The sequence below is a fragment of the Bombina bombina genome, chromosome 8 (genome assembly GCF_027579735.1).
Source record: "Bombina bombina isolate aBomBom1 chromosome 8, aBomBom1.pri, whole genome shotgun sequence".
Taxonomy (NCBI): Eukaryota; Metazoa; Chordata; class Amphibia; order Anura; family Bombinatoridae; genus Bombina; species Bombina bombina.
In genome coordinates, this window is record NC_069506.1 from 268,612,659 (window position 1) to 268,640,648 (window position 27,990).

The following is a 27,990-nucleotide window of genomic DNA, read 5'->3' on the forward strand; positions in this document are numbered from 1 at the left end:
ACATTGAGAGTGAGACCGACTCGGACAACTAAGGACAGGTAGTAGGTAGGTGGGGTCAGTATTCAGTGGGTGGGATTGATAGGCACAACTGGTCACCATCAAGAGCGGCCTTATAGATAGTCTCGGGGGTCTCTCACTCTAGGGTCAGACCATTAGTGGGTGGGGTTTTGGAACCGTGGGATTCATAACGGTGGCAAATTTCAGCAATGAAAGCTTTACGCGGAGGTTACACGGCCGAGGTCACATGCATTGTTTACACGCATGGAGCAGTGACATGCATGCATGCGCAAAAAGAAAATAATTTATTCTAATTTACACATATAAGTACAGCCTACTCGGGACAGGGTCGGTCGGAATATGGCGCTATAATTGAACATGCAGAGAATTAAAGTAAGATTTTATAAATATTTACATTGACTTGTCCAAATTTTATTCTGCCGATGCTTTACATTTCACATTTACTGCGCACCTTTACTGATATTTCAGTTTACCTGTTGACTGGTCCTTTAATAAAATAACTTATGAGGACTGATGTAATGAAATGTGTTTAAATGTCCAGTTTGCACTTAGATTTTTTTTTTTTTTTTATGCCTGTGGGACAGCAGTTCCCATTGTCTAGATATAACACAGCATGTACACTTACTAGTACTGGATTGCAAACATCTGTTCTCTTCTTTGTTCAGAGCTACAGCGCTGTACACCGTATTATCACACCAAAGTAATGTTGATTTCATATTATTTAAAAGTATGGAAACACTTGTGTTGTAACAGCAAATGGAGGCGGCTGACCAAGCCTATATCCAAGAGACAAAAATACAAAGCCTCCAGCTGTTCAGTTAAAAAACAAAAAAAAAACTTATTTTTCAAAACATTGGGTCCAAAACACAGCAATGTTTTGGGCTTAACCAATGCCCTTATGTTGCTGTGTTTTTGATTCCATAGCATATCAGAGTCCCAAGCCATTTGTAGCCTATATCTGAACTTAATATATCATTTACTCTTAAAGGGACAGTCGGCACAATCATTTTTGTTGTTTTAGAAAATAGATAATCCCTTTATTACCCATTCCCCAGTTTTGCCTAACCAACAGTTATATTAATATACTTTTTACCTGTGTGATTAACTTGTATCTAAGCATCTTCTGACAGCCCCCTGATCACATGACATTTTATTTATTATCTATTGACTTTCATTTTAGCCAATTAGTGCAGTGTCTCCACTGGTGTGATCACAATGTTATCTATATGGTTTATATGAACTAGCTCTCCCCTGTTGTGAAAAGCAAAATAAAAAGCATGTGATAAGAGGCGGCCTTCAAGGGCTTAGACATTATCATATGAGCCTTCCTAGGTTTAGCTTTCAACTAAGAATACCAAGAGAACAAAGCAAAATTGGTGATAAAAGTAAATTGGAAAGTTGCCCTATTTGAAACCTGAAAGTTTTTTTGGACTTGACTGTCCCTTTTAATAAAGACACAGTAATAGAGCTGTGGGAGCTTTTCTTATTAGCCATTGACTTCCAGTTCTACAGACTAGTTAAATAGCATCAGTTTCTTCATACAAAACATATGTAAATGCTACACTTTTTAATATGCATGTTTAACGTCCCTTCTGACCAAGGTTTTTCATTTTAATCTCCCCCACCCCCAGAATATTATGTTTTATGACATGGGAGCCAGAAGTACAGTCTGCACCATTGTAACGTATCAAACTGTGAAGACCAAAGACTCTGGCACTCAACCACAGCTCCAGATCCGAGGAGTGGGGTAAGCTGGTTGCTTTAGCCGGAGAACAAGGATTTTGCCTACTGTATATATGTAATTCCCTTCCCCCGAAGGCTATAAAAAAAAAAAAATGGTTACCAGAGCACACTGACACACTCTAAGCTTGCTTTGGTCTATAGTTTGTTCATCTCCCACATGGTGACACAATGACAGATGAGGGATGTAACAAATAGTGACATAACATCTGTCCCTTCACCCCAGAGCAGGAAAGTCCATAGATTCAATAAACCTGGTCTTCCCATACATTCTAGCAATTTTAATTTTATTATGTGGCAAATAATGGACAGATATGGAAATTTTAGTGATTAAGCTGCTAAAATAAAATAAAATTGAAGAGACTAGAATGACCATTCCACACTTATACACAATATATTTTATCAGAATTGTATCCACTTAAACTAGGCGTTACAAATAATTGTGTAATACAATAATGTCCACTCATTATACAGAGGTTTGGTATTTGGGGACAAGCAGGTGTTAAGATGGCATGGGGAATAGGGCGGGGACAGAACTGCTAGGGTGTCACAGCTGTTTTCCTCATGTACAGTAAAATCAGGCTTTGATAATGTCTTTACTAAATTGCCTTATTACTTAAGGCAGCATTATATAGTTAGTATTTGTAATACAGCCTTTCAGTGGACAACATGATCCAGCATGTCAGTAAGAGGTTGTAGGGTATGAAGTCTCCTCAAAGTGACAAAGTCCGAACAATAAGACATACGTTGTCTCTTCTTGTTCACGGACTTATTGGTGCACTGCAGTGACTCAGAGGGTCACCTTAAACCAGATCTATAGAACATTTGACAAAGTTCTGCCTATTAGAAGGACCATGGTTGTTGTTGTTGTTGTTGTTGTTGTTTTTTCTCCCTTTTTTTTTTTTTTTTTTTTTCTTCTCCCTTTCAAGAAAATTTAAGTTGTTGTGTTGCCTCAGGTTTGATCGTACACTCGGAGGACTGGAAATAGACATGCGGCTTCGGGATCATCTGGCTAAACTCTTTAATGGTCAAAATAAATCAAAAAAAGATGTTCGTGAAAATCCACGAGCCATGGCAAAGCTGCTCAAGGAGGCCAACCGTGTAAAGACAATTCTGAGTGCCAATAATGACCATATGGCTCAGGTATAGCATATGTGAACTGACCTTATTGTGTTTTTTACAGCGTGGTGGGTAAAGTGACCACATGCATTAGTGCAGCCACTCATTACTGTCTGCATGACATAATGGTTGGATGAACTCATGCTGCTGATATATAGCAATGAAATGTGAATATGAAACATAAGTTTTTAATTTATGCTTGCATATGTAGTAATATGATTTTCCAAAGACCGAAAAGAACTGATCATGTAACTAGGGAAAGAATTCAGTGACATTTTTTGAGCTGTAGTTTCACAGTTCCCCCTCCTAAATTTTAACCGGCATAACTAGAAGCCAAAGGACAAAAATTGATACCTGTTATTTTGTTTGCCTTTTTATATATACATATACGTGTGTGTGTGTGTGTGTATGTATGTATATGTATATATGTGTGTGATAGATAATGTGCGGCCCCATGCAGCCATAGCCCCTGGTAATATCTGTAAAATTGCTCACCTTAATAAATGTGCAATATGTTTATCAGAAAAACATACACACATATATATATATATATATATATATATATATATATATATATATATATATATATACGCTATATTAAAAGAAAAATGAATTAATACTAAAATTCTATAATGACTTTATATTCTAAGCATTGTCGTGCATGTGTCTCTATTTTCATAGCTCTGTGCATATGTCCTGCACTTGGTATGTTTGATATACAGGCCCTACTCCCAATGCATAGGAATAACAGACAAAAGTGGCATTAAATGTGTATTTCTTCTTTGTGTACAGATTGAGGGTCTCATGGATGATATAGACTTCAAATCCAAGGTGACCCGCCAGGATTTAGAGGACCTATGCCCTGATCTTTTCCTGAGAGTAGCAGCTCCTGTGCAGCAAGCCCTGAGCATTGCAGAGATGAACATGGTGAGCCTTGCATGCAATAGATCTGTTCTTGTGAAGAGATCTTTTAAATAACTCTTATTTTGTATTCTGTACATTTCATAACTATTGTAAAATCTTATTTTTTATTATTGATTTTATATTTAGTATCATGTTCTATTTATTTTCTGCATCTTGTTTGCTTGTATGTTCTTATTTTTAATAATCCTTACCTCCTCACACTCCTGCAATTGTTAACATGCATGCTACTGTATTTTTTAATAAACCTTGCATCTCTTCCTATAGGATGAAATAGATCAAGTGATCCTTGTGGGTGGAGCAACCCGTGTTCCCAAAGTACAAGAGCTGCTCCTTAAAGCTGTTAAGAAGTGAGTATCCGTATGAGTGTTGGCCCTATAGTTTCTTTCTACCCTACCATGTATGTGTTTGCCCTAGGCTACTTTCCACTTGTTTCTGTATTCTATGTCTGATACTCTGTCTAGTTCCAATACCATATTTCATATGTCCTCTATCTGTTAACCAGGGAGGAGCTGGGGAAGAACATTAATGCAGATGAGGCAGCAGCAATGGGTGCAGTGTACCAGGCAGCTGCTCTCAGCAAGGCCTTCAAGGTCAAGCCATTCATAGTACGAGATGCGGCGCTTTACCCCATACAGGTGAGACATCCCATAGAGAAGTATTTGCTTTGTAGAAGAGTCACATGATACATAATGGTGATGACTAATAGATTTATAAATTTCACAGGTAGAGTTCACCCGAGAGGTTGATGAGGAGAATCAGATCAAAAGCCTGAAGCACAATAAGCGCATACTCTTCCAGAGGATGGCTCCATACCCACAGCGTAAGGTTATTACTTTCAACAGATACACAGATGACTTTGAATTCAACATCAATTATGGTGATCTCAGCTTTCTGGGACCTGAGGATCTGCAGTGAGTATCCTTAGCAAGTAGTCAAAAACATTTAGGGTATCACTGCTTGTAATTAAATAAATATACACAGTTTATTAAGTTAATTACACTTTTTCTGGCTTTTCTTTTTAGTGAAATAATAAAATCAATGTAAGGCTTACTACATTTCAGCCTATAGCGTTTTAGCTTTCACTTACATCAACTACATTTATCAATAGTTTATTATGTTTGAATCCACAAATGTCTGCTTTTGTGTCCTGTGCTTTCACCACCTTTGAAAGAAAATGGCTTAAAGGGACACTAAACCAAAAACATTTCTTTAATGATTCAGATAGAGCATTCATTTTTTTAAACAACTTTCTAATTTACTCCTATTATCAATTTGTCTTTGTTCTCGTTTTGATCTCAGTTTAACAGTCTGCTAGGAAAAAAGAGTTGAATTACTGTAAATGAGATCCATCTTCTTTAAAATGCTAAATGTTATAGAACTTAGATGCTTTAAGGGCATGTGATTTTCAAAATGTTGTACAGGCAGCCCTCAGTTTACGCTGGGGTTAGATTCCAGAAGGAATGGTTGTAAATTAAAACCGTTGTAAATTGAAACCCAGTTTATAATGGAAGTGAGGGAGTTAGGTTCCAGGCCCCTGACAAAATTGACATAAGTAACACCTAATACATTATTTTTTAAAGCTTTGAAATGAAGAATTTAAGTGCTAAACAGAATTATAAATAGTATCAAATAATCACACAACACAGAATATATAATTAAACCAAGTTAAATGAGCAAAAACATTTGCTTAACTGCATTATAAACCTTATGAATTAATCACACAACACAGACTTCCCTTGCATTTTTCTGCAAACAGTTCTTTCTATGCATTACAATCTGGACTGTTTTATAGACAGGAAGATCTTGTTCCTATGAAAGCTGCTCGATAGCTAATGTCTAGCTAGACTAATCCCAGCCTGTTTCTTTGCTTGGCTTTGCATATATTTGTTGCAACACAAGCGGACAGCTCCACCTACTGGCTATTTTAATCAATGCAATGCTTCTCAATAGCAGTCAAATGACTGGAAAAAAAAGGTTGTTATTCTGAAACTGCGCAAAAATTGAATCGGCGTAAATCGAGGGCCACCTGTACTCCGTTTTTTTGTGTAGGGAACATAATGCCCATTGTTATATGAATCTTGCTTTACTTGCTGATATAATGAATGTAAAAACAAGATTTTGCAGCAAGTACTTATAGAATATTAATGTTGTTGGTGTATTTCATTGTTGGAGTACTCGTTTTATTCTCTGTGAATCGCTTTCTTTTGTGCAGGGTTTTTGGATCTCTAAATCTCACTACCGTGAACCTTAATGGAGTTGGGCAAAGTTTCCAGAAGCGATCAGATTATGAGTCCAAAGGCATTAAGGCTCATTTTAACATGGATGAAAGTGGACTACTAAGTCTGGATCGGGTATGTAGGGTAGAAAATTGGACAGCAAAAAGTACAGGATACAGCACTGAAGAGAGCGCTGCATTCTGTATTTTTTGCATGGAATATTGTAGGACTGTGTGCAGGGTCCTAGGATTGGCGTGCACCTCACCTAAGCAAAAAACAGAGGTTTGATTTACTTTGCATGTTGGAAAATAAGACGGCAACATTCACTTTTTTCCACAAGTGCTTCATACTTGTTTAGAGTTTACACCATCTAAGGCAACTTTTAAAAATCAGATTTGGTTATATCAATTTGACCCCAGTCTTGGGTAGCTTTAAAACATTAAGTTACATGCAGAAAACACTAAGCACCCCTGAAGTATATGAGCTAGGGCAACTGATTTTAGTCTTTATTGGGTGCGTTCACAAGCTGCCATCACAAATTTTTCAAAAGAGATCTGAGATGTTACAAAAATGTTTATGAATTATATTTTGTAATGTATAATAGAAATTTGGATGATACAAGACTTTCTACAAATATCCACTATTTCAAGGCTTTACTGATGCCAACACCATATCACTTGTAGTATGTATGCGCTGCTATCAAATTGCAAACCCCATGATACCACAGGTGGTTAACAGAAACTGAGAACTATTCTGTCAAAAATAAATTCTACTGAAGAAGCAGTTCAAGAGGCAAAACATTAAAATACTTGAAGCTATTTTATTAAATCCAAAAATATAACATAGGAGCGTGACCCAGTTAGTTCTGGTTTGTTTTGCACTACTGACAGTGATATTTCATTTAACAAATGCACTCTTTTTAGCTGTATGCAGCCATATTGGCTGTAACATCCGGGCAGATCCTTGTCGATTTGATGCTGCTTAGTATTATTTCACTATCGTCATATTTTGTTCTACTAACCAATTGTCTGCCAATTTATTTTCTTCTTTATTTTCTGTGCAGTGTGCACCTAGCTTTATGCTCTGTTATAATACTGTGCTTTTTTTAAATCTACCTCCAGGTGGAAGCTGTGTTTGAAACCACAGTTGATGAAAAGCCTGAGCAGGAATCAACACTGACCAGTAAGTGAAAGATATTTAGACTGAGGATGCATGACTGCCCACTTGCAGATTTGTGGGAGTGATACGCAGGTGCTAGGGCAATTAGAAAGTTGGTGGGATTCAACAGGAGAATCTGTTTTTTTTTTTTTTTTTTTTTAACCTATTATAGTTAGTTTATATGTTCTGATTAGTGAGCTGTAGAAGGAAAAATATGAATGAGCACAATGTGTGTAAGCGCTACGTTCGGTAAAGAAGGCGATTACATCTAGCAGGTAGAGAACAAATGAGAATACTATGTGTGTATGTAACAGAGAATGAAGATTGTGTAAGCTGCATTTGGAAGTCTAATGTGGAAGATGCTGAAGACTGAGAACAAATAAGTATAGTGCATGTAAGAACTATGTTTTGCAAGGAACAGGGTCACCTGGACAAAACTTAAACAAAATGAGCATAGTGTGTGCAGATGTACTGTGTGAGGACCAAAAACACAATCTGTGAGCTGTGGTTGTCAGAGAAGCAAATGAACACATAATATGAGTTGTAGCAGCCAGAGAGCAGATAAACACGCTGTAAGTGTGAACTGTGTATTGCAGGGTATAGAGTAAGCACTGTGTATGAGCTGCATCTGATAAGGCCATACTGGAGTATTTAGGGTGTCAAGTGATCTTACTCTGATCTCTTTTCTTCCTTTTTCAAGAACTTGGAAACACTATATCCAGCCTATTTGGAGGGGGAAGCTCCACACCAGAAAGCAATGCCACTGACACTGTGCAGGTAAGATACTGTCACAAATTGGCTTGCATTGCCTTCAGAAAGAATACAGTACCTCTCCTCTCTGCTAAATATGGTTACTGGTCGGTGTTGTTTTTTTTGTTTTTTTTATAATGTTGTTGTATTATTGCAGGAAGATGAAGAGGGGCCAAATGAGGCCACAAAGGATGAGGAGCAGGAATCGCCAGAGCCTGCCGGAGAGCAACAGGGAACTGGAAGCAAATCAGAGGAAGAGAAACAGGAAGGGAAAAAGGAAGGAGAGAAATCTGAAGATCAGGTAACTGCCAATCGGATGCGCTTCTTTTTACTTCCTGGTATCTTCCCTTCATTTTAGTACCAAGCTCTTCATGTGTTAAGTATAATCTTATTCATAATTTAGATTTTTGCACATATTTTAAAGGTGCGAAGGCATTTCTATTATACATTTAAAATAGCATGTTGTAAGCATTTTTATTTTCTGATGAGCAATTTATCCTTGGGCATGTTCATCATTTTGATTTCACTAGCAAGAATTAAAATTTCAGCACCAAGGCTTACTTGTTAATTAAAGGGGCATTTATATTATAACCTAAGTGCTTTGTATTCAGTTTACAAAATCACAGTTCATACAAAAAAAAAAAAGGTCTGACATTTTCCTTTACTTATTGTCCTGCAACCAGCCCACTGCAGTGCTTGTTTTCCCTCAGATCGGATAAAGGGACATGAAACTCAAAAAAAAATTCTTTCATGATTCAGATAGAACATAACATTTTTCTTTTACAAGATACGATGAGTCCACGGATTTCATCCTTACTTGTGGGATATCGCCTCCTGGTCAGCAGGAGGAGGCAAAGAGCTCCACAGCAGAGCTGCATAAATAGCTCCTCCCTTCCCTCTCAACCTAGTCCTTCTCTTTGCCTGTGTTAGTGATAGGAAGAGGAAAAGTGAGGTGTTAGTTTAGATTCTTCAATCAAGAGTTTTTTTTTTTTTTTAAATGGTGCCAAAGTGTACTATTTTACTATAGGGCAGCCTCTGGAGTTATAGCCTTTAAGGCTATGGGAACTGGTGGGGTTTTATGCCTCACTGCGCCTCTTATAATTGTCCTGCTCTTCTGTGTATGGTCTTAGAGAATGTTAACTAAGACCCTTCTGCCTTCACAGGACCTCAGGAGGAAGACCTCTTGACACTGTGAGATTATCATGCTGTTCCTCAGCATGGAGGTAAGTGCAGTCTTTTATTTATGGGGCTCTGCAGCATATGTCAGAACCGACTGTACTCTGCCTTTTATATTAGGGGCTATGGGCCTAAGGGCTTCCCTTTGACAGTATGTAGGTTCTCATTAATTTAGAGAAGAATGAGAACCGACATACTGCTTTTTTCTCCAGACATTCTGGCATTTTAGAACTTAGCCTAGAAGCGCTGGGATATTTATGTTGGTATGCACCTGAACTGTAACGGGCATTGCTCTATTTAAGTTTATTGTTCATGGAGATTGATGACGCTGGGGGTAGTGCCGGAGTTGGGGAAGTGTTTTACTGTACTCCGGTACATGGCGGTACTTTACTTGTTTTTGCCAGTTGGCAGCGTCTCCTCACGGCTCCTAAGCCCGCTTGTTGCAATATCTTACAAGCGATCTTAGGTGCGCCGTCCTAGAGGAGATAAGATTGGCCACGTGGAGGCAGGTAGGAGCTGCGGCGAGGTGACTGCTTTATTTTTCTGGAATACCAGTGTGTTATTTTTCTAAGGGTCACGTGCAGGAAGTGTGGGGTATAAATTAAACAGCTTACTCTCTGCCTATTTATATATCGGGCTTTTAATTCAGAAGGTTGCTTTTTTCTTAGACACAGTACACCAATTTTTTTTTATTATAAGTTCATTGGACTGATTTTTATCAATATATTATCAGTAACTTGACCAAGCTTACCTGTGCTTATGTTATCATGGATGACATTGAACAAAGTACATGTCCTATGTGTTTAGATGCCATTGTGGAACCCCCTGTTACGCTTTGTCCCTCATGTATTGAGAGGGCTTTACAGTGTAAAGAGCAAATTTTCTTTGATAAAGATATATCTAAGGAATGTTCTCAGACTGATGAGATTCAGGGTATGCCGCAACTTTCTCCCCAAGTGTCACAGCCTTTAACGCCCGCTCAGGCGACGCCGTTTTCTTCACCTGCGTCTGCTTCATTCACTCTGCAGGATATGGCTGCAGTTATGTCATCCACTCTTTCAGAAGTTTTATCTAGGTTGCCAGTGTTGCAAGGCAAACGCAGTAGGAAAGAGGCCCAGGTGGTCCCTGCGACTTCTGATGCTTTGATGGCGATCTCAGATGTACCCTCCCAGGGCTCTGAATTGGGGGGTATGGAGGCTCTGAGGGGAAACTGTCTGACTCAGGAAGTGCATTGCCCCAGACAGATTCGGACGTGATGTCTTTCAGGTTTAAGCTTGAACACCTCCGCCTGTTACTACGGGAGGTTTTGGTGACTGGACGACTGACTCTATTGTGGTCCCTCCAGAGAAATTGAGTAAGATGGACAGATATTTGGAGGTTCCTTCTTATTCTGACGTTTTTCCGGTTCCTAAGAGAATTTCGGAAATTATTGCTAGGGAATGGGAAAGACCGGGTATCCCGTTCTCCCCTTCCCCTATTTTTAAGAAAATGTACCCTATAGCTGACACCGTTCGGGATTCTTGGCAGACGATCCCTAAGGTGGAGGGAGCTATCTCTACCCTGGCTAAGCGTACGACTATCCCTATCGAGGACACTTGTGCTTTCAAAGACCCCATGGATAAGAAGTTGGAGTGTCTTCTCAAAAAACTATATGTTCATCAAGGGTTTCTATTGCAACCGACGGCCTGCATTGTAACAGTCACAACTGCGACTGCTTTTTGGTTTGACGCTCTAGAAAAGTCTCTTAGGACTGAGACTTCTTTAGAAGAAATACAGGATAGAATTAAGGCCCTTAAGCTTGCTAATTCTTTTATTACGGATGCCTCCTTTCAGATCACCAAATTGGCGGCTAAGAGTTCAGGATTCTCCATCTTAGCACAAAGAGCCTTATGGTTAAAATCTTGGTCTGCGGATGTGTCCTCTAAATCCAAGCTCTTGGCTATTCCTTTCAAGAGAAAGACCCTGTTCGGGCCTTACTTGAAGGAGATCATTTCTGACATTACGGGTGGTAAGGGTCACCTCCTCCCTCAAGATAAAACATCTAAGCAAAGGGGATGACAGAGTAATTTTTGTTCCTTTCGAAATTTCAAGGGAGTCCCCTCTTCCTCTTCCGCTAAACAGGAAGAGAATTTTTCACAAGCCAAGTCCACCTGGAGACCCAACCAAGCTTGGAACAAGGGTAAACAACCCAAGAAGCCTGTTGCTGCTACCAAAACAGCATGAAGGGGCGGCCCCCGATCCGGGACCGGATCTAGTAGGGGGCAGACTTTCTCTCTTTGTCCAGGCTTGGATAAGAGACGTTCAGGATCCCTGGACACTAGAAATCGTGTCTCAAGGGTATCATTTGGAGTTCAAAAATTCCTTCCCCAGAGGAAAGTTTCTTCTTTCACAATTATCTGTCGACCAGATAAAAAGAGAGGCGTTCTTACGCTGTGTAAGAGATCTCTCCTTCATGGGAGTAATATGCCCCTTTCCAATTCAGGGGCAGGGGTTTTACTCAAATCTCTTTGTAGTTCCCAAAAAAGAGAGAACGTTTTGACCCATTTTAGATCTCAAAAGTCTAAATAAGTTTCTCAGAGTTCCATCCTTCAAGATGGAAACTATTCGGACCATTCTTCCATTGATCCAGGATAGTCAATATATGACTACCATGGATCTAAAGGATGCATATCTTCATATCCCTATCCACAGAGATCATCAAAAGTTCCTGAGGTTTGCATTTCTGGACAAACAATTTCAGTTCGTGGCCCTTCCTTTCGGTCTGGCCACGGCACCCAGAATTTTCACAAAGGTTCTCGGGTCTCTGCTGGCGGTTCTAAGACCGCGGGGCATTGCTGTGGCGCCTTATTTGGACGATATTCTGATCCAGGCGTCTTATCAGCTAGCAAAGTCCCGTACCAACATTGTTCTGTCCTTTCTAAGGACTCACGGGTGGAAGGTGAATCTCGAGAAAAGTTCACTAATTCCACAGACAAGGGTTCCCTTCCTGGGAACTCTAATCGACTCTCTATCCATGAAGATCTTTTTGACGGAAGTCAGAAAGTTAAAGATTCTGAATACATGCCGATCCCTTCAGTCCAATCATTGGCCTTCAGTGGCTCAGTGCATGGAGGTAATTGGCTTGATGGTGGCAGCAATGGACATCATTCCGTTTGCACGTTTTCATCTCAGACCTCTACAACTGAACATGCTCAGACAGTGGAATGGAGATTATGCAAATTTGTCTCCTCAAATAGATTTAGATCAGGAGACAAGGGACTCTCTCCTGATCTAAATCTATTTGAGGAGACAAATTGTCGCTGGATCATCTGTCCCAGGGGACATGCTTCCGCAGACCCTCATGGGAGATAGTGACAACGGACGCCAGTCTGATAGGATGAGGAGCAGTCTGGAATTCCTTGAAAGCTCAAGGTGTATGGACTCGATCAGAGTCTCTACTTCCCATCAACATTCTGGAGTTGAGAGCAATATTCAATGCGCTTCAGGCCAGTCGGACAAAATCACCACTGTAGCTTACATCAATCATCAGGGAGGAACAAGGAGTTCCTTAGTGATGACAGAAGTAACCAGGATAATTCAGTGGGTGGAGACTCACCCTTGTTATCTGTCAGCAATCCACATCCCAGGAGTGGACAATTGGGAGATACGGCCAAGCTTCCGAGATACAGATCCAGGTCCAGGGATCCTCAGGCTGAACTGATAGATGCCTTGGTCGTTCAACCTAGCTTATGTGTTCCCTCCATTTGCTCTCCTTCCCCGGGTGATTGCTCGAGTCAAACAGGAGAGGGCCTCTGTGATTCTCATTGCTCCTGCGTGGCCTCGCAGGACTTGGTATGCAGATCTGGTGGACATGTCATCTCTGCCACCGTGGAAGCTTCCATTGAGGCAGGACCTTCTCATTCAGGGACTCTTCCATCATCCGAATCTAATTTCTCTGTAGCTGAGAGCTTGGAGATTGAACACTTGATTTTATCTAAGCGAGGGTTCTCTGATTCGGTCATTGAGACCTTGATTCAGGCTCGTAAGCCTGTTACTAGAAAGATTTACCATAAGATATGGCGTAAATATCTTTATTGGTGTGAATCCAAGGGCTACTCATGGAGTATGGTTAGGATTCCCAGGATTTTGTCTTTTCTCCAAGAAGGATTGGAGAAAGGGTTGTCAGCAAGTTCCTTAAAGGGACAGATTTCTGCTTTGTCTATTTTGTTTCACAAGCGTCTGGCAGATGTTCAATCTTTTTGTCAGGCTCTGACTAGAATCAGACCTGTGTTTAGACCAATTGCTCCTCCGTGGAGTTTGAATTTAGTTCTTAATGTTCTTCAAGGGCTTCCGTTTGAACCTATGCATTCCATAGATATTAAGTTGTTATCTTGGAAAGTTTTATTTTTGGTTGCTATTTCTTCTGCTCGCAGAGTTTCTGAGCTTTCGGCATTACAATGTGATTCTCCTTATCTTATTTTCCATGCAGATAAGGTAGTGTTGCGTACCAAACCTGGGTTTCTTCCTAAGGTTGTTTCAAATAAAAATATTAATCGGGAAATTGTTGTTCCTTCCTTGTGTCCTAACCCTTCTTCTAAGAAGGAGCGACTGTTACATAATTTGGACGTGGTCTGTGCCTTGAAGTTTTACTTACAGGCGACGAAGGAGTTTAGTCAATCTTCTTCCCTGTTTGTTTGTTTTTCTGGGAAGCATAGGGGTCAGAAAGCTACGGTTACCTCTCTCTTTGGCTAAAGAGTATCATTTGTTTTGCATATGAGACTGCTGGACAGCAGCCTCCTGAACGTATTACGGCTCATTCCACTAGGGCTGTGGCTTCCTCATGGGCATTTAAATATGATGCTTCTGTGGAACAGATTTGCAAAGCTGCGACTTGGTCTTCTCTTCATACTTTTTCGAAATTTTACAAATTTGATACTTTTGCCTCATCTGAGGCTGTTTTTGGGAGGAAAGTTTTTCAAGCAGTGGTGCCTTCCGTTTAGGTTCCCTGTCTTGTCCCTCCCGTTTCATCCGTGTTCTATTGCTTTGGTATTGTATCCCACAAGTAAGGATGAAATCCGTGGACTCATCGTATCTTGTAAAAGAAAAGGGAAATTTATTCTTACCTGATAAATTTGTTTCTTTTACGATACAATGAGTCCACGGCCCTCCCTGTTTTATGAGACAGGTCTTTATTTTTGTTAAACTTCAGTCACCTCTGCTCCTTGGCTTTTCCTTTCTCTTCCTAACTTCGGTCGAATGACTGGGTTGGGAGGAAAGGGAGGAGCTATTTATGCAGCGGCCTTCAAGGTCTAAGAAATTGGCATATGAACCTCCTAGCTTTAGTTTTCAACTAACAATACCAAGAGAACAAAGCAAATTTGGTGATAAAAGTAAATTGGAATGTTTAAAATTGCATGCCCTATTTGAATCATGAGAGGGGTTTTTTGGACTTGACTGTCCCTTTAAGTACTAGATGGGGGCTGTGCTTGCACAATGTATAACATTGCTAAAAAACATTCTTGCAAAACTACTGCCATGTAGTGCTCTAGATGTGTAGCTCAAGAGCATATCGACATGCTTTTTAACAAAGAATACCAAGAGAGAAGAAGTTTTCAAAATATAAGTAAATTGGAAACTTTCTTAAAATTGTATGCTTCATAAAAAATTTTTGTTTTTTATGTCCCTTTAAAGTGGTTGGTAATGCTTATCATATGTCATACCACTCGCAACATAGACTCGCACAAGTGCGAGCTTCCACTCCTCTAGCTTAAAGGGACAGTCTACAACAGAATTATTATTGTTTAACAAGATAGATAATCCCTTTATTACCCATTCCCTAGTTTTATCTCTGTTATTATCTTGTATTTAGGCCCCCTTATTTCAGTCCATTTTAGCCGATCAGAGCTGGCTCACTGGAACTCCTTGCGTGAGCACAGTGTTATCTATATGACACACATGAACTAACACCCTCAAGTAGTGAAAAACTGTCGAAATGCCCTGAGAAAAGAGGCGGCCTTCAAGGGCTTAAAAATTAGCATATGAACCTCCTAGGTTAAACTTTCAACTAAGAATACCAAGAGAACAAAGCAAAATTGGTGATTAAAGTAAATTGCAAAATTGTTTAAAATTACATTCTTTATCTGAATCATGGAAGTTTATTTTGGACTAGACTGTCCCTTTAATCTTAGAGACAGGTCGAGCATATGGTATCCATTTAGTCTAATGCCGAAGAGCGGGAGTGACCTAAAGTCTATGGGGCAGGTGACGTAGCAGATGATTGACTTTACTTTCTTATCTCAGAAAACTACCACTGGATATTAATGGGCTGTTTGTGGAGAGCCAAGTGATGATTTCTGCAGGTTTCCTTCAGTTGCCCAGTGCTCTCCTGCTCCTTTAAAGGGACAGTCTACAATAGAATTTTTATTGTTTTAAGATAGATAATCACTTTATTACCCATTCCTCAGTTTTGCATAACCAACACTATTATATAAATATACTATTTTACCTCTGTGATTACCTTGTATCTAAGCATCTTCTGACAGCCCCCTGATCACATGACTGTGACTATTTGAGTTGCATTTAGAACTGTGTTGCGCTAAGTCTCTTAAATAACTTCCCGGTGTGAACACATAGTTCATGTGGGCCATATAGATAACAATCAGTCTCCTGTTGTGAAAAGCAAATACAAAAGCATGTGATTAAGAGGCTATCAATAGAGCCTTTGAAACGGGCAGAAATTAAGAGGTCATAAAGTATATTAATCTAACAATGTTGGTTGTGCAAAACTGGGGAATGGGTAGTAAAGGTATTTATCTTTTTAAACAATAACAATGTTTACGTAGACTGTCCCTTTAAATCTGTTGGTGTTTTTTCCTCTGCCTACCCTCATAAGTCTTCAAAATGAAAGTTCCAGAAAACCCCTCTTCAGTTTGACTTTGTAGAATTGGCTTCCCCATTCTTTGAAAATGCCAATATACTATGGTGCATGTCCTGATTGTCTGATGTATTATTATTTTTTTGGGTCATACCAAACAGCAGTGGTATTTACCAATTCCTATGTTCCAAATGACTCATGAAAACATTACAGTAAACCTATTTAATGGTCGATTTCTTTCTAAGCAAAGACCTGTGACATATTTCCAACCTCTTCTAACAGGATGCCAAACAGAAGGAGGAGTCTGGAAAAGGAGACTCTGCAAAGACACCAGAAGAAGAGCCCAAAAAGCCATTAACCCCCAAAAAGCAGAAGATTGTTGATGACATTGAAGCACTTCAGACTGTGAATGATGTCCAAGATCTTCTGGAAGATGAGATGAAGACATCTACAAAGAAGTGAGGGATGGGGAGGGTGGTGCCAAACAGGAAGGATAGGCAGGAGTGGGCAGAAAGAGCATGTCTGGATTTAAAGAAAAGTTGTGGCAAATGCAATTAATAATAGTAATAATGACAGTAGCATTGGGAAAGTGTGTGTGTGTTTTAAATACATTTACATTGACTCTTTGAAGCAGGTTACTGTGAAATCCAACCCAAATCTTTTTATTACTACCAATTGTAAAAACTTTCCCCATATTTAACCGTTAATGGGACAGTAAACCTGCAAAATAATGTTATATAATTCTGCACATAGTGCAAAATTATATAACATTATCTTAGCAGCACCTTTAAAAATCTTTTAATTTTTTTTTATTTTAGATAGCATCTGATTGTGGATTCTAATTCCCCGAAGTCCCAAGTATTAGGTTGTGTATAGTTTTATGATGTAATAAAATGTTGAATTTGGAGATATGCAAAAAAAAATTTAGACCAAATTCTGAAGTAAGACTTGCATAGGTTTTAATAATTTTTGTCTGTAGGTCAAATAGCTGAGTCATATTTTTTAAACCGTTTTGGGCCCATAATTTAAAAATGTAATAATAAGATCCATATACAAAATCTGTATTAACTCTTATTGGGAGGTGTTTAGATACTAGATTATTTTTTTGCAATATTCTGCATATTTTATTCCATGACAGGATTATATTGTATATCGTATGCTTGGGAATTTTTCTTTTATAGGAGGAGTGTGCATTATTTTTATATAACAGGACCTTTAAAGAAGACAAGGGGAAAACCAAAGTCTCTTCCTCAACACTATGTGTGATAGTCGTCCTCCGCGAGCCAATCCAGAGCCATTTTTGCTAAACGGGCCAGATTATAAAATCTGAGATTAGGAAATGCAAGCCCTCCATTATTTTTAGGATGAGGGAGATTGGCTATTAAAATACGAGCTTTACGTTTTCCCCAAAGAAACTTAGAGCATTGCAAATTAAAGACTTGGATATCTTTATTGTATACAAAAACTGTTATGTTTTGCAACAAGAATAACATCTTAGGGAATAATACCATATTTATCAGGGTAATCTTAGCAGAGAGTGTAAGAGGAAGTTTGAGTCGTATTGCATTTTTGCCATATAGGAGGAAAATTTACTTTGTTACCATTCATGTGGGTTTTTAGTGAGAAGAATACCCAGATATTTGTGGGGCACCTTAATAAATCTAATGCATTTCCTGATTATTTTTTTTCATCCAAAAGTTGGACTCTGCTCAAGGTTCTACTGAGCGGGTCTTGTTGTTCAAAAACGCTTCACGGGTTCGCTGTCTAGTTACAGAGCGCCCGATCTCGCCATTGGTAGCGGGAGCGAGCTACATTCACTTCAATTTTCTTGAAGCGCTTTTGAACAAGACCCGCTCAGTGGAACCTTGAGTGGAGTCCAACTTTGAGATAAAAAGAACAGGAAATGCTTTAGATTTATAAAGGTGCCACTAAGATAATGTTACATAATTATGCACTATGTGCAGAATTATATAACATTATTTTGTATGTTTACTGTCCCTATAATTATTTCTCAAGGAAATTAAAGTAGATTGTTTGCCTTTCTTGCCACAGGCTCCAGGACTTGACTGACCGAGACATTGCGAAGCATGAGCTAGAGAAAGCCGCAAACAGTTTAGAAGCCTTTATTTTTGAGACACAGGTACCATTAATGTTTAACAAAACAGCAAATAATTACTAGATAACACTAGTATTTAACAGAATGCTGCAGACTTATGGATTTGCATTGTGGGAAACACTATACTGGGGTTTGTAAATAAGTTGTCATGTCTTCTTCACAGGATAAACTTGAGCAACGGGAATATGTTAAAGTCTCTACAAAGGCTGAAAGGGAAGAAGTCTCTAGTAAGTTGAGCCAGGTCTCTAACTGGCTAGAAGATAATGGATACGCAGCCACTACCAAGGTATTTATGCTGTTTAAAGAATATCCTGCAACTTTATAAATCCTCTGTAAGACATCAGCGTTATGTTTTCCATAACCTTGGACAGGGAGTATAGAGAGTTTTTCATTGGTATCTCCCTTGAGAATGGAGGTTAAGAAAATGCTGACATGGTGCTATAAACTGTCAATCTTATAGATGTTTTGGCAGCATGCCAGTGTTAGCCAGAGGTCTCAATTTGCTATTGATATCTGGAAATTCTCATCACCAAGATAGCAAGGGGTATATGCTTATGTGTATTTTTCCACACCGGGGTTGGCTTTGTTAAATCTCACAATAATTGTATTGGGGCTCCCTGATCGATCCTCAACCTCTTCTGAACATTCTGACCTCTCAGAGAGCTCTGGAGTAGATTTTGCTGACTTCTGAAAAGGACTTTGCAAACAGTTGTCTTCTGAAGATCATAAAAGCAGATGTGAGGATTTTTAAGTTTTAGAACATAAGAGTAGCTACTGAACCTTTTAATTTTCATGGCAGAGCAAAAGGAAATGTTAATTACATTAGGTATTTAGAAAGTAAACATGGTTTATGGAGTCTACAAATAACAGCTATATTAAAAAGGATTAAAAAAAACAATGGAATGTCTGAAGCGGAGAAATTTTTATTCTTACAAGTAGTCCATTAACATGTATCCTATGCTCTGAAATGGATTTGCTAAGAAATATTACAGTGATTTCTTTCCTATGGCATGGAGAGTCCACAACCTCATTCCAATTACTAGTGGGATATTCAACTCCTGGCCATCTGGAGGAGGCAAAGAGCACCCCAGCAGAGCTGTTAAGTGTAACTTCCCTTACCCATAATCCCCTGCCATTCTCTTTGCCTTTGTCAATGGAGGATGTGCGAAGATGGTGAAAGATATTTCATCCTTTTATGGGTACTTTTTCCTGCAAGCAAGGATTAGGGGATATGTCCATGTCAATCTCTTTAGTAAGAGTAATGGTGGCTATTAGCAGTTAGAAAGCGGCGAGGTTGTCTTTACTTTATTTCTAACATTATTGCTATCCCTTCATAGAAAGCCAGGGTTGGTTACTCTGCTCTTTATTTGTCTTCAGGTCCTTGATAGAGAGTGGAGTGTCTATCACACCTAAGAAGCTGTTCCTGCCCTGCAGGTGGGTCCACATGTAAGTGCATTTGCCTTCTAGGTACTGAAGGACAGCACTTGGGAGGTTAATCCCTCTTATGGATCTACATATGGGATATGTTATAACCCTTAGGGGTTAATACTTGTGCAGTCTGGCAGGCACTGATTTAATGAGACTTTGAAGGGTTAATTTTCCACCTTTTTTATTAAGGAGACTGGCTGAAGGGTTATTTAGAGTCTATTGCTCAAAGTGTGAGTTTTTTTTTTATTTATTTGAGGATAATAATGCATGAAGTGTGTTACAGTGTGCAACGTTGGTTTTATTTTGTCGGACAGAAATGCGTGCTTTTTCAGTGGCGCAGTTTCTTTTCTCAGTCCGATCACGTGTCCTCCACTTGTATTCAGTGAGAGCGGAGTGAATATCCAGTGCAGATGTTTTCCTCAGGGCGGAGTGAATATCCAGTGCGGGTGTTTTCCTCTGTGATTAAGATGATCACATGTTCTGGCTATATTGACTGTGTTTTACTGATCCAGATCAGTTTTCAGAGCTAACAGCATAACCGACGACTGAGCGGATCTGCATGTGAGAGTTCTTCCCTTTACTACTGTCAACTCCACCCGGTGCAGTAAGATCTCCTCAGCTAGTCTGTGGTATAGAGGTGTGAGGGACTCAATAAATTTTAGCATAATATACTTTTTTTCTGCACAGTTAAGGTTTTTTTCTTAAAGTGACATAACGGTTCTTTTATTTTTCATTGTTTGAGGACCTTTCTCAGATATGGACACAGACCAAGATTCTGTTTCTACAGATAAGTGTTTATTATGTTTAGAGGCCCAAAGTGTTTTACCTATGCAATTTTGTCCCTCATGTTTAGCTAAGACTCTAAAATTCAAAGATAAATTACTCCCTTCTGAGCCAGTTGTCTCTCAGGATAATGCTGTTCAGGATATGCCACATCTTTCTCCTCAAACGTCCCAAGCCTTAGTGGTTTCACATACAGTGCCCTGCGGTTCCTCTCAACCTCCTTGGGTTGTATATTTGGCAGGAGATTTTGCTGCTCAGATAACCTCTGTGGTGTCTTCTGCTTTCCCTTCTTCGGGTAAGCGTAAGGGGAAATCTAGACATGTTTCTGATCCCTCTAAATCTGTGTTGGTCAACCTTTCCCAAATGTCTGATGAGGAGGATACTTCAGTAGCTTCTGAAGGTGAGATCTCAGACTCTGATACTATGGGGGGAAAAATTTCAGAAAAAGTTAATTTCAGATTTAAGCTTGAATATCTCTGGTTGCTACTGAAGGAGGTTCTAGCTACTTTGGACGACTCTGAACCTTTGGTTGCTGTCAACCCTAAAAAGTCTACTAAACTTAAGAGTTTGATTCTCCCTCATTCATGGATGTTTTTCCTGTTCCAGACAAGATGTCTGAAATTATAGCTCAGGAATAGGAAAAAGCCAGGGGTTCCCTTTACCCCTTCACCTGTTTTTAAAAAGATGTTTCCTGTTGCTAACTCCATTCGTGACTCATGATGCACTGTGCCTAAAGTAGAAGGAGCTATCTCTACCCTAGCTAAAAGAACCACCATTCCTATAGAGGATAATTGTTCCTTAAAGGATCCCATGGATAAGAAGCTAGAGGCTTACTTAAAGTAGATTTACATCCATCAAGGTTTACAGTGGCAAGTATTGCTACGGTTGTGGGAGCAGCATCTTATTGGTGCAATGTCCTGTTTGATCTGATATCAGAAGAGACTATGATAGAGGAGATCCAAGATGGGATCAAAGCTCTTAAACTGGTCAATACCTTTATCTGCGATGTCAACATACAGGTAATTATACTGGGAGCTAAGATGTCTAGCTTCACTGTTCTAGCTCGCAAAGCTCTGTGGTTAAAATCTTGGTCGGCTGATGCATCTTCAAAGGCCAAACTTTTGGCTTTACGTTATAAGGGTAAAACTCTTTTTGGTCCTGGTCTAGCGGAAATCATTTCTGAAAAATTACGGGTGGAAAGGGATCTTTCCTACCTCAGGACAAGAAGAATAGACCTAAGGGTCGACAGAATTCTAATTTCCGCTCCTTTCGCAACTTTAAAGGACAGAAGTCTTCCTCCTCTTCTTCCAAACCAGAGCAATCCAGGACCTCTTAGAAGTCCAGTCAGCCTTGGAATAAGGGGAAGCAAAATAAGAAGCCTTCCACTGATTCTAAATCAGCATTAAGGGTCCGCCCCCGATCCAATTTTGGATCAGGTTGGGGGGCAGGCTTTCTCTTTTTCAACAAGCTTGCCATTCACAGGGATCATCACCAGTTTGTAAGGTTTGCCTTTCTGGACAAGCATTTCCACTTTGTTGCACTTCTTTTTGGTCTTGCCACGGCTCCCAGAATATTCACAAAGGTTCTGGGGGCTCTTTTGACAGTGGTCAGACTCCCAGGGAATTGCTGTAGCCCTTTACCTAGGTAACATCTTGGTATAGGCGTCATCTTTTCAACTAGCAAAATCTCATACAGAGATGTTGTTGTCTTTTCTACGTTCCCACGGATGGAAAGTGAATCGGGAAAAGAGTTCCCTTGTTCCAGCTACAAGGGTGTGTTTCTTAGGGACAATCATAGATTCCCTGTCCATGAATCTTTTCCAGGAAATCCAAACTTCTTTCTTCGTGCCTTTCTCTCCAGTCTGCTACTCGTCCATCAGTGGCTCAATGCATGGAGGGGATTGGTCTGATGGTTGCTTCCATGGACATCATTCCTTTTGCTCGGTTCCACCTGAGACCTCTGTAACTATGCATGCTCAGTCAGTGGAACGGAGACCATTCAGATTTATCGCAAAGGATAGATCTGAATTCCCTAACAAGAGACACTCTCTCTCGTGGTGGATTTCACAGGAAAACCTGGCTCCAGGCACTTGCTTCCTGAGATCTTCCTGGGTGATTGTGACTACTGACGCCAGCCTGTTAGGCTCGGGGCCTGTGGATTCGGGAGGAGTCTTCACTTCCTATAAACCTCTTAAAGATGAGAGCAATCTTCAATGCCTTAGTAGCTTGGCCTCAATTATCGTTAGTCCGGTTTATCAGATTCCAGTCGGACAACATCACCTCAGTGGCTTGCATCAACCACCAGGGAGGAACTCTGAGTTCCTTGGCTATGAAGGAGGTGACTGCAGTGGGCAGAAGCTCACGATTGTCTCCTATCTGCCATTCACATTCCAGGAGTGGACAACTGGGAGGCGGATTTTCTGAGCAGACAGACTTTTCATCCTGGGGTTGGGCTCTCCATCCGTAGGTGTTCTCTCAGATAACCCTCAGGTGGGGGGTTCCAGAGTTGGATCTGATGGCGTCTCATCAAAACGCCAAGCTTCCAAAGTATGGTTCAAGGTCAAGAGATCCCCAGGCCACTCTGATGGATGCTCAGCAGTTCCTTGGATCTTCTCTGTGGCATACCGGTTTCCTCCATTTGCTCTACTTCCACAAGTCATTGCTCGTATCAATCAGGGGAGATCATCTGTAATTTTAATAGCTCCTGCATGACCTCGCAGGATCTGGTTCGCGGATCTGGTAAGGATGTCATCTCTTCCTCCTTGGAGGTTACCTCTGAGGAAGGACCTTCTAATTCAGGGTCCATTGCTCCATCCAAACCTGGATTCTCTGAAGCTGACTGCTTGAAGATTGAACGCCTAGTTCTGTCTAGACGTGGTTTTTCTGAAGCGGTTATTGATACTATGCTTCAGGTTTGCAAACCTGTTACTCCCAAGATTTACCATAAGGTATGGCGTTAATACCTTTATTGGTACGAATCTAAGGGGTTCTCCTGGAGCCGGGTGAGGATTCCCCGAATTTTATCTTTTTTTCTTCAGGATGGCCTGGAGAAAGGGTTGTCAGTCAGTACTCCTGAAGGGTCAGATATCTGCACTGTCCTTTTACACAAACGTCTGGCTGATTTTCCAGCTGTTCAATATTTTGTTCAGGCCCTGGTCAGAATCAGGCATGTGTTTAAACCTGTTGCTCCACCTTGGAGCCTTAACCTAGTTCTTAAAGTTTTGCAGCAGGGTCCCTTTGAGCCGACGCATGTTGTTGATATAAAATTGTTATCTCTGAAGGTTTTGTTCCTCCTTGCTATTTCTTCCTCTCACAGAGTTTCTGAGCTTTCAGCTCTGCAGTGTGATTCCCCGTACCTTATTTTTCATGCAGATAAGGCGGTTCTTCGTACCAAATTGGGGTTTCTCCCTAAGGTGGTGTCGGATGGAAACATTAATCAGGAAATTGTTGTTCCTTCTTTTTGTCCTAATCCTTCTTCTCATAAGGAACGTCTCTTGCATAACTTGGATGTTGTGCGTGCTCTAAAATTTTACCTACAAGCGTAAGTGTCAGAAGGCCACTTCTACTACCCTTTCCCTCTGTTTAAAAAGTATGATTATTTTGCTTATGAGACAGCTGGACAGCAGCCTCCTGAGAGAATTATGGCTCATTCCACTAGGACTGTCTCCTCATCTTGGGTTTTCAAAAATGAAGCTTCTGTGGAACAGATTTGCAAGGCGGCAACATGGTCCTTTTTGCGTACTTTTTCCAAATTCCACAAATTTTATACTTTTACCTCGGCTGAGGCCTCTCTTGGGAGAAAGGTTCTTCAAGCGGTGGCGTCTTCTGTTTAGGTCCTCCTGCCTAGTTCTCCCTCTCTGTTCATTCCGTGTCCTCTAGCTTGGGTATTGGTTCCCACTAGTAATTGGAATGCTGTTGTGGACTCTCCATGCCATAGGAAATAAATAAATGTATCAGGTAAGCATAAATTTTGTTATTTAAGCTTCTAGAACAATGCTGCCTTTTATTTTTAATCGCATGTTCTATCTGAGATGCAAAAATTTCATTTTTACTTTAATGTCCTTTTAAAGACATGAAACCCAAAATATTTATATCATGATTCAGAGAGCGCACAACTTTCTAATTGACTTCTGTTGAAAAGTGCGGGATGTAAACTCAGGAGCATGCAAGTGTCTGGAGCACTATATGGCACTAGATGGCAGCACTATTTCCTGCCATGTAGTGTGCCAGACACCTACCTAGCTATCTCTTCAACAAAGAATACCATGGGAACAAAGCAAATTTGAAAATATAAGTAAACTTTTTTTCTTTTTTTTTTTTATTTTCTTTTTTTTTAAAACAAAAAAGAGAGAAAAAAAAACTTGCATGTAACCATTCACACCAGTCCTCTGGTGTCTGCCCTTTATTCATGTTTTTACACTTCTACACAGACAGATGGTGTATGCAAATATAACATGTTGAGGTTTTTCTGAGAGAATTTGATTAGAGTCTGAACAGGGGCCATTCGGCCCTCGTTAAATTGACCCCTTAATATATAAATATCAGACGGTAATTATCTCTAACAAAAACACAATTTATGCTTACCTGATAAATTTATTTCTCTTGTGGTGTATCCAGTCCACGGATCATCCATTACTTGTGGGATATTCTCATTCCCAACAGGAAGTTGCAAGAGGACACCCACAGCAGAGCTGTAATATAGCTCCTCCCCTAACTGTCATAGCCAGTCATTCGACCGAAAACAAGCCGAGAAAGGAGGAACCATAGGGTGCAGTGGTTACTGTAGTTTAAATTTAAAAATTACCTGCCTTAAAATGACAGGGCGGGCAATGGACTGGATACACCACAAGAGAAATAAATTTATCAGGTAAGCATAAATTGTGTTTTCTCTTGTAAGGTGTATCCAGTCCACGGATCATCCATTACTTGTGGGATACCAATACCAAAGCTAAAGTACACGGATGAAGGGAGGGACAAGGCAGGAACTTAAATTGAAGGAACCACTGCCCGTAAAACCTTTCTGCCAAATATAGCCTCCAAAGAAGCAAAAGTATCAAATTTGTAAAATTTTGAAAAAATACGAAGCGAAGACCAAGTCGTCGCCTTGCAAATCTGATCAAAAGAAGCCTCATTTTTAAAGGCCCAAGTGGAAGCCACAGCTCTAGTGGAATGAGCTGTAATCCTTTCAGGAGGTTGCTGTCCAGCAGTCTCATAGGCTAAGCGGATTAAGCTTCTTAGTCAAAAAGAAAAAGAGGTTGCCGAAGCCTTTTGACCTCTTCTCTGTCCAGAGTAGACAACAAACAAGATAAAAGCTTGATATCTATGGAATGAAGAGGTTCAAACGGAACTCCTTGAAGAACCTTAAGAACCAAGTTTAAGCTCCATGGTGGAGCAACAGGTTTAAACACAGGCTTGATTCTAACTAAAGCCTGACAAAAGGCCTGAACGTCTGGAACATCTGCCAGACGCTTAACTAGCTGACAATCCTTTTTCCAAACCTTCTTGGAGAAAAGATAATATCCTAGCAATCCTGACCTTACTCCATGAGTAACCCTGACCTTACTCCATGAGTAACCTTTATGGTAAATTTTCCTGGTGACAGGCTTTCGTGCCTGTCTTAAGGTATCAATAACTGACTCGGAGAAGCCACGCTTTGATAAAATCAAGCGTTCAATCTCCAGGCAGTCAGCCTCAGAGAAATTAGATTTGGATGGTTGAAAGGACCCTGAAGTAGAAGGTCCTGTTTCAGAGGCAGAGACCATGGTGGAAAGCATGACATGTCCACTAGATCTGCATACCAGGTCCTGCGTGGCCAGAATCACCGATGCTCTCTCCTGCTTGATCTTGGCAATCAGTCGAGGGAGCAGAGGAAACGGTGGAAACACATAAGCCAGGTTGAAAGACCAGGGCGCTGCTAGAGCATCTATCAGTGTCGCCTTGGGATCCCTGGACCTGGATCCGTAACACGGAAGCTTGGCGTTCTGGCGAGACGCCATGAGATCCAGTTCTGGTTTGCCCCAACGATGAATCAGTTGTGCAAATGCCTCCGGATGGAGTTCCCACTCTCCCGGATGAAAAGTCTGACGACTTAGAAAATCCGCCTCCCAGGATATGGATAGCTGATAGGTGACAAGAGTGAATCTCTGCCCAGCGAATTATTTTTGAAACTTCTAACATCTCTAGGGAACTTCTTGTTCCCCCTTGATGGTCGATGTAAGCTACAGTCGTCGTGATGTCCGACTGAAATCTGATGTACCTCAGAGTTGCTAACTGAGGCCAAGCCTGAAGAGCCTTGAATATTGCTCTTAGTTCCAGAATACTTAATGGAATGAGAGACTCCTCCTGAGTCCACGATCCCTGAGCCTTCAGGGAGTTCCAGACTGCACCCCAACCTAGAAGGCTGGCATCTGTCGTAACAATTGTCCAATCTGGCCTGCGAAAGGTCATACCTTTGGACAGATGGACCCGAGATAGCCACCAGAGAAGAGAATCCCTGGTCTCTTGGTCCAGATTCAGTTGAGGGGACAAATCTGTGTAATCCCCGCTCCACTGACTGAGCATGCATAGTTGCAGCGGTCTGAGATGTAAGCGTGCAAACTGCACTATGTCCATTGCCGCTACCATTAAACCGATTACTTCCATACACTGAACCACCGAAGGGCGCGGAATGGAATGAAGAACTCGGCAGGAATTTAGAAGCTTTGATAACCTGGACTCCGTCAGGTGAATTTTCATTTCTACAGAATCTATCAGAGTCCCTAGAAAGGAAACTCTTGTGAGTGGGGATAGAGAACTCTTTTCCTCGTTCACTTTCCACCCATGCGACCACAGAAATGCCAGTACTACGTCCGTATGAGACTTGGCAATTTGGAAGTTTGACGCCTGTATCAGGATGTCGTCTAAATAAGGGGCTACTGCTATGCCCCGCGGCCTTAGGACCGCCATAAGTGACCCTAGAACCTTTGTAAAGATTCTTGGGGCTGTAGCTAATCCCAAGGGAAGAGCTACAACTGGTAATGCCTGTCTTAAAAGGCAAACCTGAGAAACCGATGATGATCTTTGTATATCGGAATGTGAAGATAAGCATCCTTTAGATCCACTGTAGTCATATATTGACCCTCCTGGATCAGTGGTAGGATGGTACGAATAGTTTCCATCTTGAACGACGGAACTTTGAGGAATTTGTTTAAGATCTTTAGATCCAAAATCGGTCTGAAGGTTCCCTCTTTTTTGGGAACCTCAAACAGATTTGAGTAAAAACCCTGTTCCTGTTCCTCCTTTTGGAACTGGATGGATCACTCCCATAACTAGGAGGACTCGCACACAGTGTAAGAATGCCTCTCTCTTTATCTGGTGTGCAGATAATTGTGAAAGGTGAAATCTCCCTTTTGGGGGGGAAGCTTTGAAGTCCAGAAGATATCCCTGGGATATAATTTCCAACGCCCAGGGATCCTGAACATCTCTTGCCCACGCCTGGGCAAAGAGTGAAAGTCTGCCCCCTACTAGATCCGTTCCCGGATAGGGGGCCGTTCCTTCATGCTGTCTTGGAGGCAGCAGCAGGCTTTTTTACCTGCTTACCTTTTTTCCAGGTCAGGTTTGGTCTCCAGACCGTCTTGGATTGAGCAAAAGTTCCCTCTTGTTTATTATTAGAGGAAGTTGATGCCGCACCTGCCTTGAAGTTTTGAAAGGCACGGAAATTAGACTGTTTGG

The 27,990-nt window shown here is 40.6% G+C and overlaps 1 protein-coding gene across 4 annotated transcripts in view; it reads left to right on the forward strand.

The window, feature by feature from the left end:
• Window positions 1-27,990, forward strand: part of HYOU1 (hypoxia up-regulated 1) — a 53,602-nt gene that overhangs the window by 12,139 nt on the left and 13,473 nt on the right. For all 4 annotated transcript variants that reach the window (XM_053691299.1, XM_053691300.1, XM_053691301.1 and 1 more), the window contains exons 8-20: window positions 1,650-1,765; window positions 2,715-2,901; window positions 3,670-3,804; window positions 4,066-4,148; window positions 4,304-4,436; window positions 4,525-4,712; window positions 6,014-6,152; window positions 7,139-7,199; window positions 7,876-7,952; window positions 8,083-8,226; window positions 16,237-16,412; window positions 18,007-18,094; window positions 18,234-18,356. In XM_053691299.1, coding sequence (XP_053547274.1) covers window positions 1,650-1,765; window positions 2,715-2,901; window positions 3,670-3,804; window positions 4,066-4,148; window positions 4,304-4,436; window positions 4,525-4,712; window positions 6,014-6,152; window positions 7,139-7,199; window positions 7,876-7,952; window positions 8,083-8,226; window positions 16,237-16,412; window positions 18,007-18,094; window positions 18,234-18,356 — 1,650 coding nt within the window. The remainder of the gene's footprint in view (window positions 1-1,649; window positions 1,766-2,714; window positions 2,902-3,669; window positions 3,805-4,065; window positions 4,149-4,303; window positions 4,437-4,524; window positions 4,713-6,013; window positions 6,153-7,138; window positions 7,200-7,875; window positions 7,953-8,082; window positions 8,227-16,236; window positions 16,413-18,006; window positions 18,095-18,233; window positions 18,357-27,990) is intronic.